We start from the raw sequence: 20,724 nt of genomic DNA, 5'->3' as shown, positions 1-20,724 counted from the left end.
CTACATTTTAAAATTAATCTGTTCATGAAGTCATAATCTACTGAAATGTTTTCCCTTCTTTCTAACTTGTACAACTTAAATAGAGATTAAATAAGATCCTACTGTTAAACTGGCAGAAGTAAGAACGCATTCAGAATCATCTTAATATTTGTAGTGTATGATTAAGTAAACAGTGAAGTTGACACCTGAACGTTTAATTTTGTTTAGATTTGCATTTAAAGGAAATGTTAAAAGAAATATTTTATGATTTATAGTTGATGCTTCTTAAACACTTCTGGGGTGAGATAGTATTGTATGCCGAAAACTCTTAATTGTACTTTCAAATATTTTTAATTATCTTGCCTGCTTTGATTTCACTTGTCATCCTTGGAGGACTCAAAGTCCATTTAAAAAAAAAAAAGCCACAAACTCTTACTTGAATATTTTAAGAAAACTGATCAAAGCTTTAGAATTTGGTTACCTAAAATCTAGTGGTCGAAGCTGTAAGTTTTGTACTGTAACACTAAGAACATTGCAATTCAAAATGCCGTTCATTATCCCAAATGTATTATCAAAGCCCCTTATTACTTCAATTTCAATTGGTATTTTTAAATGAGGGGGTGAAAAAAAAGCTCACCGCTGTATCCAACAGATACCTTAAGGACATGATCTGAAACAACTAGTCAGTTCTGAAAAGTGGAGCCTTTAGTTCTTTTATAGCTATTTTCCTAGGACCTTTCTTACTGTAAAATAGCTTTAAAGTTGTGGTTCATAAGAAATGACTAAATGATGTAAACATCCTTAAAGTTTGACTTAAGGAAACTGCTTCTTGCATTCTGTCCTTTCACTCTAAACTGTCATTGAACATAAACTTCTGTGTCAAATAGATTATTATATTTCTCTACTTCTTGTGAATTAAAGCTACAAACTTAAAGACATGCCATATAAAATCTTTCAAATTTACAAATGCCTCTTTTGTTGTTGTTGTGTTATGTAAATCAATCATTTAACATTCTTTCAGACTGGACTTCTAGACTAGTCATTTCTAACTACACTTGTCTTTCTTGGTCACATTTTTTTCAACTTCTTTTCTGCTTTTGATAATCCATTCTGGGTTTTTTTTGTTTGTTTTTTAGAAGTTTATTCTGTTTCCTCAATTCTTTTTTTTGTCTTTGGCCTTATTCTTCAGACAGGCCAAATAGACTCCTTCTTGTTTTTTTCTGAATAATCTTATTCACTCGTGTTCATTCAGTACTGTGTTAACAACTCTTCAGCCTTACCTTCATTTTGATAAAATGGAGTTTTTCTGCCTCTGTTCCTTTGTAACTCAAACATCATGCAAATACTCCTGTTTCAAACAGCACTTCGAACATTTTTTCATTACTCCCCATTTTAAAAACTCTGTAAGTTCATTTGATTTATTTATCAACACCTCACTTTCCAAAGCAGGTTCTAGTTTTTCCAGTAACAGCTAAGAACTTTATTGCTGCCTGTGGTTCCTTATTACTCATTCTGTATCACCCTCACCATCTCCCTACCCCTTCAGGATTTCTGTGCTGCAGCATTTCTTTTTCCTGTCAAAGATCCTTCACAATGTTGTCACTGTGTGTTTGATCAAATTCACCGATTGGCGGCATTTCAAATATTAATCTGAACACTTTGTTTCTTTCATACATTCATGTTTTTCTGACTATTTACATGAATTCATGGAGAAACATTTTTCCTTCAGTTCCTCAATATCTGCGCTTGTAGTTTTATCTGTACAGAAACTCATGAAACTTAATATTTTTATTGTGTTTTCGTGTTTTTTTATTCGAGATATAGTCTTTGTTTTCTGTAATATTCAACTATTTAAATCTTATTGTCTTCTGCCTTTTGTTATGCAGATGCTCTTTTTCAATTAATTTGAGTTTTATACAAAGAATATTGCTGAGGAAATCTGGAACAAGAAAAATTGTTGGCAGTTATTCATAGAATCATAGAATCATAAGGTTGGAAATGCCCTGCAAGATCATCTAGTCCAACCATCCTCCCATTACCATTTTTTAAATGAAGAAATTCTAGTAACTCCATATCCTGGAGCAAAAGCTTGAAATCGTTCAAGGAGAAGAGATGAAAGTTTTTCTCTGATCTCTGCTAATTTTTTTTGCTTTTAAAAATAAAATCACTGTTTCAGTAGTGGGAAAGGTTTACTGAGACTGTGGGTTGTCTTCATACTGAGCCATCTGAACTCTCTATAATTGTACTGTACATTTTGTGAATGTTGTGTGAAAATTGCTTATGGGATATCACAGATACCAAAGTAATTGAAAGTTTCCAATTTTTATACCCTTAAATACATGGGTTTTTGGACTTTTGGGGGATGCATAACAGGTTGTAGGTAGCTACTGTTTTTCCACATCATTATGATAACAAAACATAGATTTGTATTAACTTCATAGATATTAAATCAACATCTTGAGCTTGCAGGCACAATTTGAGTGAAGCTTCTAATACATAGTGACAAGAAACAAGGTTTTAGAGGAAGTGATGTTAATTGCTTTTACAGCTTCTTCTCATATTTAAAACCTCCCTGTGTTTTTTGTGCGGTTTGTATTTTTCAGACTGAATCTGGCTATGGATCAGAATCAAGTTTACGCCGCCATGGCTCCATGGTGTCTCTTGTTTCTGGAGCAAGTGGATATTCTGCAACATCCACCTCTTCGTTCAAGGTTAGTGAATAATGTTCTCTTAATATGGATGTGTAAAAAAGATACTTAAGCAAATGAGAAAAGGGTATATTATGTGAAGGTTCGCTCACACAGCAAGAGGAAAGAGTACCAACTTTTTGGTTTACTATGTAATTCTGCATGTAATAAAGAATATATTGTACAGGAAGCTTTAACATGCCTTTAAGCAGTTGTCCATTTTAGATTACAGTATCTTCTGATGGCAAGAGAAATCAAACCTGTTAGGAGAATTTAGCCTTTCCCAGTGTATTCCTGAGCATGCAAGGGCTTCTAATTAAAGGATATGCTGGTTCTGTGATTTAACAGGTTTGATTATTAATACCAGTTGACAAATGACTTTTCTTATTTCTAGAGTCTAAAATGTTTAACATTTCTATTCGAGTAAGCGTTGCTTCTTGTAGGAGCAGAAGAGGAGCAACACTAGAAAGGTGTGTCTAGATCTGTATGAAAACTAGAGCTGACTGTTTTCAGGCAAATAGCTGCAAACCTGGGATTAAGCAAAGCTTTTGTTAGTAAGCTTGTTTGAATGCTCTGATGTAGCAAGTGCAACAGAGAGGAAAAGGTGAGACCAGTGAAAAAAATGAGAAAGGAACACTTGTGTATAGATTCTTATAATCATGTTCTTTGAACATTAACAGTGTTTTTTAGCAGTTGATACCTGAAAGATCATCAGTGTACCTTTGTTGTGGCTGCAGAAATTCTTTTTTTCATTGAACTACTGTAGAATATTTAGAAGCATTAGAAGTGTTTTTCTCTTGTATTTTCAGAAGGGCCATAGCTTACGTGAGAAGCTTGCAGAAATGGAAACCTTTAGAGACATCTTGTGTAGACAAGTTGATACTTTACAGAAATATTTTGATGCTTGTGCAGATGCAGTTTCCAAAGATGAACTCCAGAGGGATAAAGGTAAAATTGTTATTGGAAACACTGACCTCCTTAAAATCTAAATTTCTATACTGTAAGGAATGTTTCTGTGTAAATAATTTCAAATATTTGCACTGCAGTAGTTGGATTCCTTTTAAAAACTGCTTAGCTTTGCTCTTAACCTGTAGCTAACAACCTCACTGGAAAAAAAAAAAAAAGATCTTTTTAGCACTTGATGTAATCAAATAAATTTACAACTGCATTTCTTACCATTACTTTGGAAAAAACATTTGAGTTTTAGTTTGATAGGAACAGTATGTTCTTACATAAAAGCAAAGCTGTTGCCATATTGTATTCTTCAGAGGTGAATTGGCTGAGGGTAGAATACTGTTCAGCTTGAGTGTGCGCTTGCAATAATAGACCAGGATGAGGATATCTGTGTATCTGAATAGTTTTTATCAGAGTGCAGCTTGTTTTCATATTCATACATGTTTCTTGGGGCGTTTATATTTATTTTTGGGTTATCTCTCACTATAAAAAGTCGTGAAACTTTTTTTAGTGAGAAAATAATAGATACAGACAATCCCACTTTTTGCTAGCATAGAAGAGCTGAATTGTGGTTCTTTCGTGTAATCAGTTATACAAGAACCTTCATTTGGACACTGACCAAAAATATCATAATTATTTCTTACAGTTACGTTGTGGTTCTGATGGGGATTAAAAAAAAAAGATAGGAGGATCATGACTTTCTGTTTCTATTATAGAAAAAATATCTTGTGCTGCTTAGCTGTGAAAATGCTCCTAGTTTCTTCTTATGCACCAAAGAATTAGAACAGCTTTCTTCCTTCCTTTACATACTACCTTTCTCTTCCTAATTCAGTGGTAGAAGATGATGAAGATGATTTCCCTACAGTGCGTTCTGATGGGGATTTTTTACATAACAGTAACAGCAGTAGGGAAAAATGTAAGTATGTCTAAACTTCACTGGAAATTGAACTTGAATAGTATGATAAGCCTTATATGACTGATATTTATGCTTCTGTCTGAGAGGAAAGCTATAGGAATGGCATTTCAAATTTGTTACAGGAAATTCTTGTTCATTTTAAAATTATCATTTGTTAGATTTTTTTTTATTGTCATGAGTTAAGTTTAATTTAATTCACACAGGTATTAATGGAAGGTTGTCAATCTGATAGTTCCTGTTGTGTTCGAAGTCATTTCCACAAAATTCTGCTGGAACAGCTGTGTCGTTAAAATATTGGGAACTGAGAGTTGTAATAGATAATCATTCTTTGTTCTTGTTACTGTTGTCAACTTGTATATTTTTTACAACTACTGTGGCTGCATTATGACTAAGTCAGTGTTGTTACTCATAATTTCACCACTTTTTAACTGTATTTTTCAATAATAGGATGAACAAAATCTTGATTTTTTTTTTTTTTTTTTAATTCTTAGCTTAAATGATCTAATTATAGTCATCTTTCCCTGTCCATGCAGTGAATGGACTCACTTACCGACTCAAAGCAGGTCCTCCTTTTTGAAAAATCTTCATACAGCTGGCCTGCTAGAAGTTGTATATGTGTTCAAAAACTGTTTGCTTTCTTTCTATACTTTCTCAGCTTTTTTTTCACTAGATGCTGATGGTTTAGGTATTTACTAGATCTTGGTTCACAGAGTTTTTAAATTATGCTAGCTCTCTTTCAAAACAGGTGGAATCTTTTAAAAGAAAGTACTTAAGTGTTGGTTTTTTTTTTAAACACATTTATAAAGGAATTGAAAATATGTGGGCAAAATAAGCCCTTTTTGTGTCTGCTGTTTCCTTTATAATGAGCTGTCCTTCCTATGTCTTGCAGCTTTCTTTGTATTTGAGTATTTGTGATGTTTTCACACTAGTAAACTCCAGTAGCTCCGTCACACTGCTCTTTCACTCCTTCTCAAAAGAACAGGAACAAAATGTAATGAATGCAAGCTCATGGGTTGAGTTAAGGAGCAGTTTAATGAAAGGAAAAATAAAACAAGCAAAAGCCTTGCCGAAGCAAAAGGAGGAATCGCTTATTTCCTATAAGCATGGAAGCTTATAGCCAGCCATGCCTTAGGAAGCAAGGACTTGATACACGTAGCAGTTACATGGGAAGACAGATGCTTTCATACTGATTGCCTCCCCTGGTCCTTCCCCTTCTCCAACTTTATTTCTGATTTTGATGTCATATCAAAGGGGATATTCTGTACCATCAGTTTGGACCATCTGTCCCAGTTCTGTCCCAGCCTACTGACTTTGAGGGGCTGGAAGAGCAGCCTGCATACTGCTCAGTCATAGTCAGTGCATTCTAGCTACAGGCAGAGAGCACACTATTGTATGGGCTGCTGTGGGGAAAGTTAACTCCATCCAAGTCAGACAGTGTGCAGTTCCTCTTTCTAGAATATCACTAACATGTAATGTAATAAGGGATGAGAAAGAGAGGTAATGAGGAATGAGAAACAGAGAAAATGGAATGCACTTTAAGCATACTTCCAGAATTAATAATATGAACAGATTTTTCAGTGATATGAAGTGCTTCCCCCGCTAAGGATTAATTATACGCTGGCATCAGAGGTTAAGTAGAGTGTAACTTTGAAATTCTTGAATAAATCTTTTGTGCTTCTTGTCAGTAAATATAAGCAATATTGACCTGTAGGCAAGTCTAGCAGTTTCATCAACTCTATATAAAAGAGTCCACATTTTTGAGTACATCTAAATCATTAGAACAAATTCCAGAAAAAGTGAGAAGTTTTTTTTAAACATTAGTGAGTACTTAATTACATGGCGTGATTCATTTTGGAAGAGGTATCTGTCAAACTTTTTGTAGGATGGTGTAGGAGTTTCAGCTTAATTTACCTTTAGAACATTTTTTCATATCTGTATTACTCTGATATGTATCCCATGTATGCACACCTAATATGTAAAATTTAATTTGGAAAGTATGTATTTTTGGTACGTCAGATCACGTTTCAAGTTTTAAAAGGAAAGTGATGTCCTTTTTTTTATCATTGTTTAAGAGGAATTTGAAGTAATGTACTTATATTAACCTTGGGAAAAAAAAATCTTTATCAAGTATTCAGGAATTTCTCTGCTAAGAAATCGTTGGGTATCCTGGATGGATACCTTTATATATAAACTCATTTACTGTAGGTCACTATTTCTGCAACCATTTGTTTTTGCAGAACTTCTAATTATATGTTTTATGATTCCTGTTTCTGTTACATTTACTTTCCATCAATTCTGTTAACAACTGATTTTCATTCTATTTTTTTCAATACCTGTTTGATTTATAAGGAGTAAATGCATTAAAAATTTCAAGCCGTCTTTAGAATATCCTGGGTTGAAAGGGACCCACAGGGATCAAGTCCAACTTCTGTCTTCACGCAGGTTTCTAGTATTTTGTGCTCAAACCATTAGATTTATAATTTGTTTAAGGAACCGTGTTCTCACTGTCTTTTGAAATTTCCATTCTGCACCTTTCCTGAGTAGGGAGGAGAAAGCATGACTGTAGCGATTCATATCCTGCTACTGAAGATACCATGTTTGGATAGGGGAGTATTTTTTTCGTTGTTTCTTTGCGATGAAGGTGTTCAAATCTATTGTTCGCTTCCCAGTTGGAAAATCTGGTAACTGAAACAGTGGTTGTTTGTATCGAGGCATTGAGGGAGTGCCTGACTGCTGTGTTTACCAGTTGGAATCTTGCAGTCTAGGAATGTGAGAGTCTTGATTGAGAAGTGTTCCCATCTATCTGCTTGGGAAAATGAGTGGATTTGGGCTTAATTTAAATGAGAGTGGGTGAAACCTATTGTGGGAACATCTTTAGAGGCAGAAGTTAGAACTACATAGATAAAGGAAATAATCTGGATAAAATACAGTGGGATTTGTGGTGAATTTTTGTTCTTCAAATGCAAGAAGGGTATTCACCCACATTGCTGAAATAGTGAGGTTATTCTTAGAGGAAAACTAATCCTATTAATCCTTCTGCCATCCACAGAAGATCAACAATAGGTATCACTTAATAAGTGAGTAATACTCCCACCCATTTCTTTTTTATGTAGAATTAGTATAGTGGTATAAGTTGCAGAAGTGGCATAAAATGGAAGAGAAAAAGTAACTTTATTTTTGTACTTACTGTCATTTAAAAATAATCTTCCATTTCACTGGAAAATGGATTTTACCAAACAGGTTATGTTTTAGACTTCTGGGGAAGGGTTGAAAGCATATCTTAGGAACAAGATGTAAAAACTGATTAATCTTAAAAGTGTAGAGGTGCAGAACAACTAAAGAGCATGGTATTAAAAAAAAAATAAATCATTATCATGAAAGGAAGGAGAAAATGATTCAGAAGTAAAGCAAAATGCTTAAGAGACAGGATAATTAAAAAGGAATCACTTGACTCAAGATGTTGAAATTGAATTTAAAGTAGGCAAAAAATCATTGCAGAGCTTTTTTCAGTTGACTACAGCTTGATTAGAAAGCTAGAAGAGCAGCTCCAACAAGAAAACTTTTACTGTTATCCTTGAACTTGAACCTGTAGATGTCCTGATGGAAGAATTCAGCTTGAAACACTAGATCCTGTAGTTTATGTAGAAAAGAAGTGTAGAGAAGAAATCAGAAGGATGTTCGGCTTCTCCAGATAGAAAATCTGACAAATATTGTTAATATTCTGAAGATTGACTGTTTCTGAGCTGGGGCTTGTGGTCATCTTCAGACATGCTTTGGGAAGAAAAAAGTCTCCTGAGGAGTACCCCTGTGCACAGTAAAGAACCTCTTGAGTGATTCCTTCCTCAAAGAAGTAAAGCTTTGCAGCATTCTTTGCAGATCCTCGCCTCAAAGAAATAAGCATTGGCAGGTTCATTTTTGTCCAGTGTTTTGTATAGTGGTACATATCACTCCTGCTTTGAGACTAGTCACTGAATAAGGACTTAAAATACATGGTATCCAAAACCATATCAAAGTATTAATGAGTTGTAACTCAGACTCAATGAACGTTGACTTTTTTCAAGAATGAGTCTTTGTTGCTGCATTACCCTAACAAACTGCAGCAGAGATTTGTGAAATGAATTTTCTACATTGCAGCTGATGGATGTTTCTTCAGCAGTATTATGTCTGGCAGTATTATGTACTGAAGAAAAAAACATGTCTATAAAGCAGCACAGCTCTGCTGGTAAGCCTGCAGGTGAACGTGCTGTACACCAACAGGACAAATTAGTGGTATTACAGTTCTCAAAGAAAAATGCAGTTTTTATGTGAAGCTGTTGTTTAGTTTTCATTATTCACAGTGAATCCACTGCATTGCCTCTTTGCCAGCTTATACCACTTTCAGTCTCAGCCTCCTCCGTGTTCCCTCTGCAGCTGTTAGGGGGAGGGAGATCTCGTTTGCTCGTTATTATTTCTGAAACATAATTTTTTTTTTTTTTTTCCAGCCCCCTATCATCTTCATCTGTTAGGGAGTATTCTTCGTTAATATGGAATAAAAAAAAATCTGTGTTTTACCATACCATGTATGCTTACTGGGGAATTTGAAGAACTGTATGGTCTGTAATCATGTATTTGAAATAAAAATAGTTTGATTGCTTGTGAAAGAAGAGCGTATAAAGCCTCTGGAGGCTTACCCCACTGCTTACGACCATGTGATGTGTGCTCTGTGTTCTACCATCAGAGGACAGCAATTACATTTCTCTTCCCTGTAAAAACAGAGCTTCTTGAAAGTTTTGCTTTGCCCATGCAGGCAGTTATTGGATAAACTTAAAGTAAATATTTATTTCAGCTTTTTAAACCATAACAGTGGCACGCTGACAAACCAAAGAAAAATTAAATAAAAATGCATTATCCAGCTGGGTGACAAGTCACTAGCTTTAACCATGGCATAGCAGGAGGTACTTGAGCTTGCTGAGCTCAATCTTCAACAGGGTTTTACTTCTGCTTGCTAATACTTTATGGCACTAATGTGTGGTGTTTGATTTGTTATTCTGTCAACCTATATGTAAGTTTGACATATAATAGGTATTTTTTTGTCACATATTTTAAGTGATTTAAATAGCCTTAGCAACAGATGGCTTGGTTGACAGCATGAAGTAGTTGTTGGAATTGCAAAACCAATAATACTTGGATAATTCCACACATTTCATACTTTTATATATATCATATATTTTTACTTTGTGGATTTAAAATCTGTAATTGCCAGCTTAGAGCAACTTTGCGTGTGACATTTTGGCTTTGATTGCATTTTTTAATTTTTCCTTTCTCAGTACTGAATTAGGTATGTTGAGGTTTCTCTGTCTTAGGCCTCACTTCATGCTCTCAAAATGCTATTGTTACGAAGTATTACCACTCCCTCCACCTACATGATTTGCAGAGCGCAGAGTAATACAGCATTACAAGCTGACTGGAAATAGAGTATAGCAAGATGAAGCTGAAGGGATGCATTCTTCCTTTTGAATCTCTTTTCTTATCCTGTGGATAGCTGCACATGATTAGCACATTTTGATTTGTGTTTCGAAATCAACTTTCCAGGCAGTATATTCAAACAATTGTAATATAAACCATGCTATTAAGATGCTCACTTGAATTAAAGGCAGCTGTCAGTGAATGGTTTATGTTTGTTTTCAGTATTTCCACACGTGACACCCAAAGGAATTAATGGCATAGACTTTAAAGGAGAAGCTATAACATTCAAGGCAACTACTGCTGGAATCCTTGCTACGCTATCTCACTGTATTGAACTAATGGTAAAACGTGAAGAAAGCTGGCAAAAAAGGCTAGATAAGGTAAGGTTGTTTTCCTTTCACTTTGGTTGACAAAAAAAAAGTAGTTTATTCAGCTTGAAATTTCAACAACTGTTTTTAACCTTCTTAGTCCAGGCATTATCTGTAATTTTATGTACAGCACTTACTAATTTTAGGTGTTTTCATTATTTATTAGTCCTACGAAATGTTAAAGCCTCATCTTGACTGTTGCTGATATAGTAGCATTCATCATAGACTTCCTTTTTGCAACCCTTGTTAACTAGGATTCCTATATTGTTTTTTAAAATCCGAAGAGAACCTGACAGCATTAATATAATACATTATTACTTGCAGTCTTCTAAAGGAGACCTGAATATCCACGCACTATCCAGAACGATGTGCAAATCCAAAATGCTTAATTGTGAAATGGTAACAGTGCTGAGAACAACCTACTCTTTAAAGATTTAACTGTAAAGGTCTCTTTAAAGGGATCATCATTTATTTCACTTTTAAGAGATGAGTGGAAAACGTGACTTAAAGTAGTTGATTAATTTTTTTAGTTAGTGGTGTTACCTGTTTTTCTCATGACAATAATAGTTCACAGTAATCCTGTGCCACCGTTATAGCAACTCAAAATGCACAATCTCTTCTTCAGATAAGATGTGTTGGAAGCGTGTCTGGGATGTATTTCAGGCTTTGTCTTCTACAATCTTGTCAGCCTGCCATTATTGCCTGATGTTCTATACCATTGTTGTTTCTTGTTTTTAAATTTAGCATGTTTACACATGGCATATATAACATCAAATCTTACTATATATATTTTAGCAGTACATGATTCAAATAATAAAGGCATTCAGATAAAATATATCCGCATTTTAGTCCTTGCACTTGTCTTTAGCTGTTCTTTGTCTTTATGTCAAAGCTGAGGGCTTATCTAGCTGTTTTGATACTTCAGACAATGCTTAATTTGGTTCTGATTCCTCTGAGTAGTTGGTGGAATTGTAGCACATCCAATACTTGAAATTCATTAATAGAATCACAGAATAACTCAGATTGGAAGAGACCTTGGTAGATCTCTAGTCCAACCTCCTGCCCAAAGCAAGGGAAGTTTGAAGTGGAGTGTTCAGGGCTTTATTACATCTGGTTTCAAGTCTTCAAAGATGGAGACTGCAAAACTTTCTGTTCTGTACACCTGTCATTACAGGGAAATTTAATATGCTATAGTGAAAGTCCTTGTCTATATCCAATCAGAAATGTTTTAGTATGTATTCTTTTTTTCATCCTTGTGCAAAAGTCTGGATCTGTTTTCTTGATGTCTCCTTGGTGGTCCCCTGTCAACAACTTTTTTCTCTTGACTGAGAAGACAGACTTAATCAGAATTTTCTCAGAGCGTGGATGAAATTAATTTCTCTTGTCCAAAGTTTTGTGTATTTTAATATGGAATAATATGTTAATATAGAAGACAGTTTAGATCAGTTATTAGTCACTAGACTAATTTTAAAGTATTTTTTTAGCTGCAGATAGTTAAGAAAACTGAATTTCCCTTCAGTTCTCATGTTACTGGTATGCCATGTGCAGATTAGCTCACATACCATGAGTAAATACATTCGAAAGGGGATCATGATCTTGTCTGAACTTGGTTTTCCGGAAATTAAATAGGAAAGACTTCTCAAAAACTTGGAGATTTTATGGTTCTTTGCTTTAGTAAGCTTGTTGGTCCTGAGTAATGTGGAAATACTGGAAATATGGTCTAGAGTAGAGTCATTCATGGGCCACTGTTCCTGTCAGGAATGATCTGCACCAGTGTGGGCTTTCCGTAGGCCACAGTTTCTTAACATCTATCAGCACCAGTGTGTGGGGGTCCTCTATGAGCTGCAGTATGGATATGTGGTCTGCCATCAATCACCACCTTCTCCCCTGGCCTTGACATTTCCCTCTGCTGTTTCTTTCTTTTTGTTCCCTCCTTCTCTCTCCCAGTGTAGGTATTTTTTGTTTGTTTGTTGTTGTTTTGTTTTGTGGGTTTGTTTTTTTTTTTTTTTTTGGGGGGGGGTCTTTTTGTTTGTTTTTTGTTGCTTTTTTTTGTTTTTTTTTCCCCAGAATTGTCACTTATATGGCTGGTAGGCTTAACTACGTCCTGCAGTGAGTCTGTTTCGGAGCTGTCTGGACCTGGCAGTGCCTGACATGAGCCCTGACTTCCTCCCATAGAGGGCCTCCTGCATCCTCTCTGATGGAAATGTCTTTATATCTACACAAGAATTGTCTTTTCACTACATTGCTTTAGTGGCTCAACATAGGTTGTAGAAGTGCCTTCTACAGCTATGGATCTGATTTAAAAGCATTGCATTATCATCAGATGAATGTCTTCACAGACGGAAGTAAATATTGTGAGATAATGAAGTTCAGCCTACTTTCTCATATATTTTAAAGGATAAAATTTGCAGAGGAAATGCTAGGCTTAATCTGATTCCAGCATCACTGCATCTTTATTCAAAATATGTAATGTAGATATAATTAGTGGCTTTAATACAGTCATACACCTATTATGAGAGAATGATGTTGAGTTGTTAGTCTGCATGGAATTCATGAAATGACTCACTTGGATCCTATGCCAACTAACTACAGATAGAAACTTACATGCAGTGACTCATTAGTGTATCACTATATTCAACGAGTTAGCATTTTAACAGTTTTACCCTTCATCCTTTGTCATCACTGCCTGAGCAACGGTGTTGAGCAGTTCAAACAGTCACTTAGCAGGTCTGACCTCAATGAACCATTTATAGTTATATTTAATTTTTGGTTGCTGATCTAGTAGTTTCTTGCACATGACTTATTTAAAAAAAAAAAAAAAAAAAAGGAAATGCATCAGTCTTGTTTGTGTCCCTGGTCTCTAAATCACCCTTCCTATTCAGCTTTACTTGCTCACACTTTCTTTGCTGAACACATTCTTTTGCTTGCACTCTTCTTTGTTGTGGTTGGACTCAATGATCTTCAAGGTCTTTTCCAACCTGAGCAATTCTTTGATTCTAAGGTTCTGTGGGAAGGGATTCCTCAAGGTAGTTAACTTCCCAAGTTTTGTTAGAGTATATATGAATGCACACTGTGTGCATGCAAACAAAATGAGAAAATGGATGGCTCTGGAAATCTTGTTTAAAAAAAAAAAAAAAAGCTAAGCTATACTGATCATTCTATTTATTGGCATATGTATTGTTATCAGCCATTTCATTCCTTCAGCATCAAAAGATCATGTCATTTTGCAGGAGACAGAAAAAAGGAGAAGAACAGAAGAAGCATATAAAAATGCTGTAACAGAACTGAAGAAAAAGTCCCACTTTGGAGGGCCAGACTATGAGGTACATTTCTGCTTTACATTTTTTTTTAAAGCCAGGAGTTTGAAAGTTTATTTATTAAATGATTGTATGTGTAAATCAAGGTGATCAGCTTGTGCGAGAGTATTCATGCCACCTCAGTTTTTCCAACTTGAAAGCTGGATGACAAATTTCTATCCTCAATTTTTTTTAATGAAGATCAGTCTTCATTTTGTCCTTCTTGTGTCTAGATAATTCATTTACTGATATTTCTGGTGAATTTTGATTTTTTTTTTAAATACATTTGATACTGCTTATATGGAGTAGTTACACTTTTACTTTCTAATGGGTCAACTGTATAGGTATGTAATACAAATATGGAAATTCTAAAGGCAGAGGCAGTCCTAGATCTGAAGTTCAACTAAAATAAATTTTTAACTTGTCTCTGTTACTTCAAATGCGATCGTAAATGCAGTGAATTTAGGATTCTGCTTCAGCTGTTAAATTGTGTATTTCAGAAGCTTCCTCTTCAGGTAGTTACTCAAATTCTACAGTGTTCAAACCACCTTCTGAAAAATAATACAAGCCAATGAACCTGTAGTGCAGTTTATATGATCTTTTTTTTTTTTTTTTTGAGAACTTGACTTCTTCACAAGCATTAATCAAATGCTTGTTTCTGCTTAAAAATCAGAACTTGAGAAATAGTAACAATATGGGATACTTAATAGACATTTGAACACTGCTGGTTCTCTCGTATCCATTTTAGTTTATGAGATTTGGTGGATTTGTTTATTTTACAGTACGATAACAACAGTAAGCCTAGTTTTGTTTTCTTAAATTACCATTTTAAGTCTTAAACTTGAGTTTTCAGTACTCAGTTCTACCTGCTTCTTTTTGTTAAGTTATTCTTTCAGGAATTCTCAAGTAAACGATCCCCAGTATTTTTTGTCTTGTACTTTTATCTGAAGCACTGGAATACTCAGAAGTAGTCTAATTGTGCAATTATGTTAATATGCTTGCTTTTCTGACATTTTGTAAGCATTTTTAAAGAGGAAATATATGTTCATTAAAGCTTAAATTTGATGTCAAAGTATGTTGACGATTCCTCAGTTTCCTGGTTTTTTAACCTTGTTTAACTACCTCCTATGTTACAGTTAGAGGGAGTAACTTTCTTTAACAAGCAGTGTTTTCAGATGATATTGGTAAAAATATGGAATATTTTATGGATATGGAAGAATTTCATTCTGTCAGTTACATACATAATACATACATACTCCTAAAATTAAATTTAAATGGAGCTTTCATGTCTCCAAAGTTTTAAACTAGTTCTTGTTTCTTATACTCTAGGAGGGCCCTAATAGTCTGATTAATGAAGAAGAATTCTTTGATGCTGTTGAAGCTGCTCTTGACAGACAGGATAAAATGGAAGAACAGGTACTGATGCTTGAAAAATGTGTTAATGATGGGCGCTTCATGGGAAGCTTCAGTGACCTATGCTCATTCCTTGGGTGCATCTCCTGACAATTCAAAGTAGAGTTCAGTTCTTGGTATTTGTAAAGTTAAGTACTGTTGTTTAACACTAATTTTGAGAAGCTGATTTCACAGCTTATGTGGATTACAGTGCAAATGTTAACCTAATTGAATTTCTCATTTCTGATTCTTACATATCTTCGAATTCTGTGTAAAAGTTATAGGAATACCAAACACTGCAGGTATTTGTCAAAACGTCATTACTGCCCTGAAGTCTATTTTGCTTATACCAGCAGCAAGGATCAAATAGGGATAACATGCATTAAGTATAAGGGTTGGAATGCATTAAGTATACGTAATGGAAACTATAACAAATGCAAAAAGCACAATAACGCTATTTGGTAGAGCAAATTCTCAGCTACAAAACATTATTTTTCAGCATGGTCACCACCCTTGGCATGTGTTTTTGCCAGTGATGAACAACAGCCTGCATGCTGCTCTTGTAATAAATGAATAAATAAATAAAAATTATTCTTGATTGATTAGTGGTTATTACTATTGTTATATATTGATGCAGCAGCCTTAGTGGTACCAATTAATTTTCCTTAATCTACAAACACACCTGGAAGTGTAGATGAAGTTAATGAATATTTCATTCACTTAAAAGATCATCAGGATGCCAACTTAAGGCCTGCCAGGGATGGCATTAGTTCTTGTTGTAATGCAGTAGCCATTACACAGACTGAGGATGACTCACTCTCTTTAATAGTACACTTAGTAGCAACTAACTACCAATAATTAAGCCTATTTTGTTGCAGTCTCAAAGTGAAAAGGTCAGATTGCACTGGCCAACGTCCTTACCTTCTGGAGATGCATACTCTGCTGTGGGGAGTCATCGATTTGTCCAAAAGGTAAAATACTTCTCACAATTTCCAGAGAATATTGGCTGATACATGATGTTTCTATACAATTTGTATGGGTAGGCAAGATTGATTTTTTTTTGTAAGTGTTTCTAGTAACTTTTCATGGTTTATTCATATTCAGTTAAAGCAACTGGAACTGGAGGAAGACTGTTTTCTCTTGGCTCAAAAAACACTGTTCTGAGTGTTCATTTAGAATACTCTTGACTTCTTTCAAGATTATCAGTGATAGTAAAGGAGACAGACGAACTATCAACCTGAGTTTCTAAGATTTCTTCACCAGAATTGATTGAATTAGTTAAACATTTTTAAAAGTCACTTGGATCAGGATCAGTGGACTTTCAGTTTAATGTTACTGGAAACACTGTGCTCCTCTCATGGCTACACTGGGAGCATAATACATAATAGGTGCATGAAATCAGCATTTGCTGCTGTGCTTGCTGCTTATGGTGCTTTTGTTTTCCTTTTCTTCATTATCTTGTGCTTGCAAGTTGGTACTGAATGCTCTGTTGTGCCTTTGTTCTGATTACTTGGTTTTTTCTTTGTCTGTCTCTGGTAGCCCTATAGTCGCTCTTCCTCCATGTCTTCCATTGATCTAGTCAGTGCCTCTGATGATGTTCACAGATTCAGCGCCCAGGTACCGTATTTATGTGTAGAGTGGGGGTTACATATCTTTGCTATATTTCATCTTCTCTAGAACCTGCATTTTTGTTACATGAATCACTGCTTGCTTTAAACTAGTACATTGAGACAAACAAAGGAGTTCTCTATTAGTAGACTAAATGGTTGTCTTTTTACATTCTGCTTGCATGCATATCACTCCTGCAGAGGCCCAACCCTTGTGAAACTGTTGGATTGATTTCGATAGCTTTAATAAAAATGCATACAACTTGAACTTTCTGCATTTCTGATTTTTGTGACATTAGAATAGCACCTGTTTTGTGTGGGATGGAGATGGTCTTTGCTTCAAATTTTCTTCTTTTTAAAATAGAGATGTAATTTTTTTTAACACTTGTCACTTATAGTGACGTTAAGATGATAATACTGATCTTTAATATTCACTGTTTTTGAGCTCTACAACTAGATTTGTTACTGAAATGTTATAAAATATATTGCTAGTAAGGTTGTGGATATGAATGGTTTTGTAATGAAAGCTTTAAATATATTCATTGATTCTTCAGAAAGTAACTGAGTTCCTGATTATGTAAATGTAAAGTGATATATACACCAGTAATGTACAAAATTACTTCAGGTGCTTGGTCTGAAGGGGACGTAGTTTAAAGTTGGGTTAACTAAGTGACATCATGTTTTGGTCTCTAGTCTCAAAAAAATGATGTTCAAACATGAGATTCATGCTGGTGGTTTTCTTCTACTGCGAGCCTTTATCTTACTGTGAACCAGAGCAGAAATTCCTTCTAGAATATGTTACTTCATCTTTTTTAATCATTGTTTAATATTGCAAAGAAGCTGTTATTTTTAACAGAAGGAATGGATTTTCTTTTGTTTAACAAAGCCCAGAATCATGCCACCTGCAGAAAGTACTGCAAGCTTTTCAAGCACTAAGTTTATTATGCCATAAGCCAGTGTGACACAGTATTGCAAAATAATATTGATAACATTAACCTAGACCCAATCGTGATCAATGGCAAAGGAGGGAGCGTAGACAGCAAGTAAGGCTCTACACAACAGAACTCTGAGAACATGCACAGCAATGCTTGTAATAAATTTGTTTTGAGATACTCTGGTCAGATCTGTTATTTCAACCTTCAGGCCATTGATGTTGGGTGCCAAAAATAATGGTGGTTGTTGTTTAACCCGTCAGGCAGTTCAGTGCCACACAGCTATTCATTCACTCCCCACAGGTGGGTTGGGAGAGAGACTTGGAAAAGTAAAACTTTTCAGTTGAAATAGACAGTTCAATAGGACATTTTCGTTTTTTATACCAGCAATAACAGTTGTGCATCCATATGGTAAACTTCTGTAGCAGAGATCTAATATGGTGGAAAAATAAATCATTTAAAAACAAATCTGAAATTGACAAGGTCTGTATCAAAATAACACAAATTAAAAATGATAGCCAGATGGATTTGCATTTGTGGCTGCTGCATGGATTTTACTAAGCAGAAGTTATCACCTAGTATTTTAGGATGTGACATTAAGTCAACTAGCTCACTGCTGAAAGGATGATCTTGCTAGTTTACAAAAATCTTCCCCACCATTAATTACCTCAGTATTTTTTCCCTGGAACAAAGTTCTAGCAGACTAACAAATCATTTCATCTTCTCTGGAATTTCACTGCTAGTGAGCAAACAGGTGAAGGACAATGAAGAGAAGAGCTGCATGCCATCTTCTCTTGACAACCTGCCCTTGGCTTTATTGACATAAAATTGGTCTCCATTCCCTCTCTGGAGACTTGATTTTTGGAAAGACCAGTTTCTCTGATCTTATGCAGATTTTCTAAAAAGTGCACAGTACAAATAAAATTACTGCTTTAAATTAAAAATACAGTATTTCTGTTCCAGAGCACATAAGGAAAAGATGAAGTGTTCTTTCATTTTGCTTTTCTACTTTTTCACTGATTACTGTAGTTGTTTCATGTGTTATGAAGCCTGGTGCGTTTATAAAATAGTCTTGTAAGCAGTGCAAAAACTACTGCTGATGCTTCAGTTTTATTCTTAAACTACTCTGTTGATCAGTTAAGTAATGGTTAGGTGTAGTGCTTTTCTGTTTAAAAAATACAAAAACAAAAAAACCATAGTAATTCACGTTAACAGTGTCAGTCAGGTGGTATTGCTTGCTGTGACAGATTTTAGTGGTCACCTCCTGTTTAGGTGAAGCTCAGTAGATTGTTAACAATATTTGTAAACATACTCAGCAGTGTATACTGTATTTCTGCTTCTGTTGTTATTTGGAAGGGTAGTATTTTCTCATAGGACAGGGAAAGAAAAAGCATTTGTAGAATGAAACTGCAAACTGAAAATAATAATGCAAATAAAAAGGCATTTCCTGTTCTGTCACCCACTGCCATATGCATTAAGCAGAATTTTTAACAAATGAGGTGTTCCCACAGCTGGATTAAAATATATCAAATATCTGAACTTTCAGGAAAGCACACAACTGTCTAGTTTTAAGTGAATGTTTTTTAATACATGAGTCTCTGCATCATCTAATTTTTTTTTAATGTAAGCAGTTCTGTCTTTTTCCTAATTTGTAATTGTGCAAAGGTTCTGGTGGAGCAGAGCAGGCATGTTTTGCTGGTAACTGAGAGTCACAGCAGATCTGTGTTCCTGTGTTGGGTTTGCTGGTGTCAAACCACAACACTTCCGTCCTGCTCTCATCATCCCCACCCCTACACCTTTGTTCAGCTTTTTAAGCTTTTTAAGCATTCTTTATTGGCTGCTGTCCTACAAGAGTCACTAGGCACTGTAATTCTGCTTAGAGATACCTGAAATAATTTTGCTGAACTGAAACAGTTTTCTGGTAGAAGTAGGGAGTTTTGACATTTCAGGCATGCAATGGAAGAATGGGAAGTACTCACAAAGAATTAAGTTATACTTTGAATCATTGTTTTGGCTTTTATTTTTGAAGCCCGGAAGTATCTGTATCTTAAATACAGTATCTTAAGCGTGGATGGAGAACTCTGTTGTCCCAGTTCAGCACTGCACAGGATTGACGTATTGACATGTGGCTTCCAGTAGTGTACAACTGCCTGTCCAAGAGGATGAAAAAATTTTAAAATGTGTGTATTTTTCTGCTTTAAAGGTGGAAGAGATGGTACAAAACCATATGACTTATTCCTTACAAGACGTAGGAGGAGATGCCAATTGGCAGCTAGTGGTTGAAGAAGGAGAAATGAAGGTAAACATCTGGTTTATGCTTAACTGCTGTCAGACAGATATCCTTGTTCTCTTTGAATACTGTCACTCACTAAGTTATGCCATTAGAACTTCTGACAGTAGTATTGTTCGAGCTAGAACTAGAGTTTGTTAGGGCTGCAACATCCTGTGTAACACCTGGAATAACTTTATGGATTGCTTTCTTCTCTCCTGCTAAAAACTTGGTGTTAAAATGGCATAGATTCAAAATATGAGGATGTTATATGGTAGCAAGCTGCTGCCAGCTATTTTACTGTGCTTGTGTGGATCCTTATACATAGTGATAATGTAGCTTTGTTCTTTTTATGGTAGAGATTCTCAAAATAATGTTACCATAATGTGAAATGTCATTTAAAAATATCTGCATTAGAAGTGACCAGAGAAAACTGTCTTGGCAAATTATTCATGCATTAGTATTGCAGCTTTTTAAAAGCTGATGCTCATGTGTAAATTGTTTCATATTTCAATTTTGACAATTTCTGTCCTACATCTCATCTCATTCTTTATATTCGATCATAGGTGTACAGAAGAGAGGTGGAAGAAAATGGAATAGTTTTGGATCCTTTGAAGGCAACACATGCTGTTAAAGGGGTAACAGGACATGAAGTTTGCCACTACTTCTGGAACGTGGACGTTCGTAATGACTGGGAAAGTAAGGAATCTGTTCTTATATCTTACTTGGTTATTAGTGATCATAGAATTTCCCAGTTTGGAGGAACCCACAGGGATCACTGAGTCTTGCTCCTTGCTCCATGCAGGAGCACTCAAAATTCAACCCTATGTCTGCAAGTATTGTCCTTGAGCTCTGGCTGGCTTGGTGTTGTGACCAGTG

The 20,724-nt window shown here is 35.2% G+C and overlaps 1 protein-coding gene and 1 long non-coding RNA gene across 3 annotated transcripts in view; both read left to right on the top strand.

The window, feature by feature from the left end:
- Nucleotides 1-20,724, top strand: part of LOC128089734 (uncharacterized) — a 104,510-nt gene that overhangs the window by 74,561 nt on the left and 9,225 nt on the right. The window lies entirely within an intron of this gene.
- The window catches only part of CERT1 (ceramide transporter 1), a 72,331-nt gene that overhangs the window by 42,681 nt on the left and 8,926 nt on the right, over nt 1-20,724 (top strand). Inside the window, exons 4-13 of one of the 2 annotated variants that reach the window (XM_052701418.1) lie at nt 2,583-2,690; nt 3,476-3,614; nt 4,453-4,536; nt 10,204-10,361; nt 13,580-13,672; nt 14,975-15,061; nt 15,916-16,008; nt 16,577-16,654; nt 19,780-19,875; nt 20,412-20,544. In XM_052701418.1, the coding sequence (XP_052557378.1) occupies nt 2,583-2,690; nt 3,476-3,614; nt 4,453-4,536; nt 10,204-10,361; nt 13,580-13,672; nt 14,975-15,061; nt 15,916-16,008; nt 16,577-16,654; nt 19,780-19,875; nt 20,412-20,544 (1,069 nt within the window). The remainder of the gene's footprint in view (nt 1-2,582; nt 2,691-3,475; nt 3,615-4,452; nt 4,537-10,203; nt 10,362-13,579; nt 13,673-14,974; nt 15,062-15,915; nt 16,009-16,576; nt 16,655-19,779; nt 19,876-20,411; nt 20,545-20,724) is intronic. The other variant, XM_052701419.1, reaches the window with a different exon arrangement.

This window comes from Tympanuchus pallidicinctus, unplaced genomic scaffold (assembly GCF_026119805.1).
Source record: "Tympanuchus pallidicinctus isolate F22 unplaced genomic scaffold, pur_lepc_1.0 scaffold4, whole genome shotgun sequence".
NCBI lineage: Eukaryota > Metazoa > Chordata > Aves > Galliformes > Phasianidae > Tympanuchus > Tympanuchus pallidicinctus.
The sequence above is the reverse complement of the archived record's forward strand: the minus strand, read 5'-3'. Positions and strand labels throughout refer to the sequence as shown.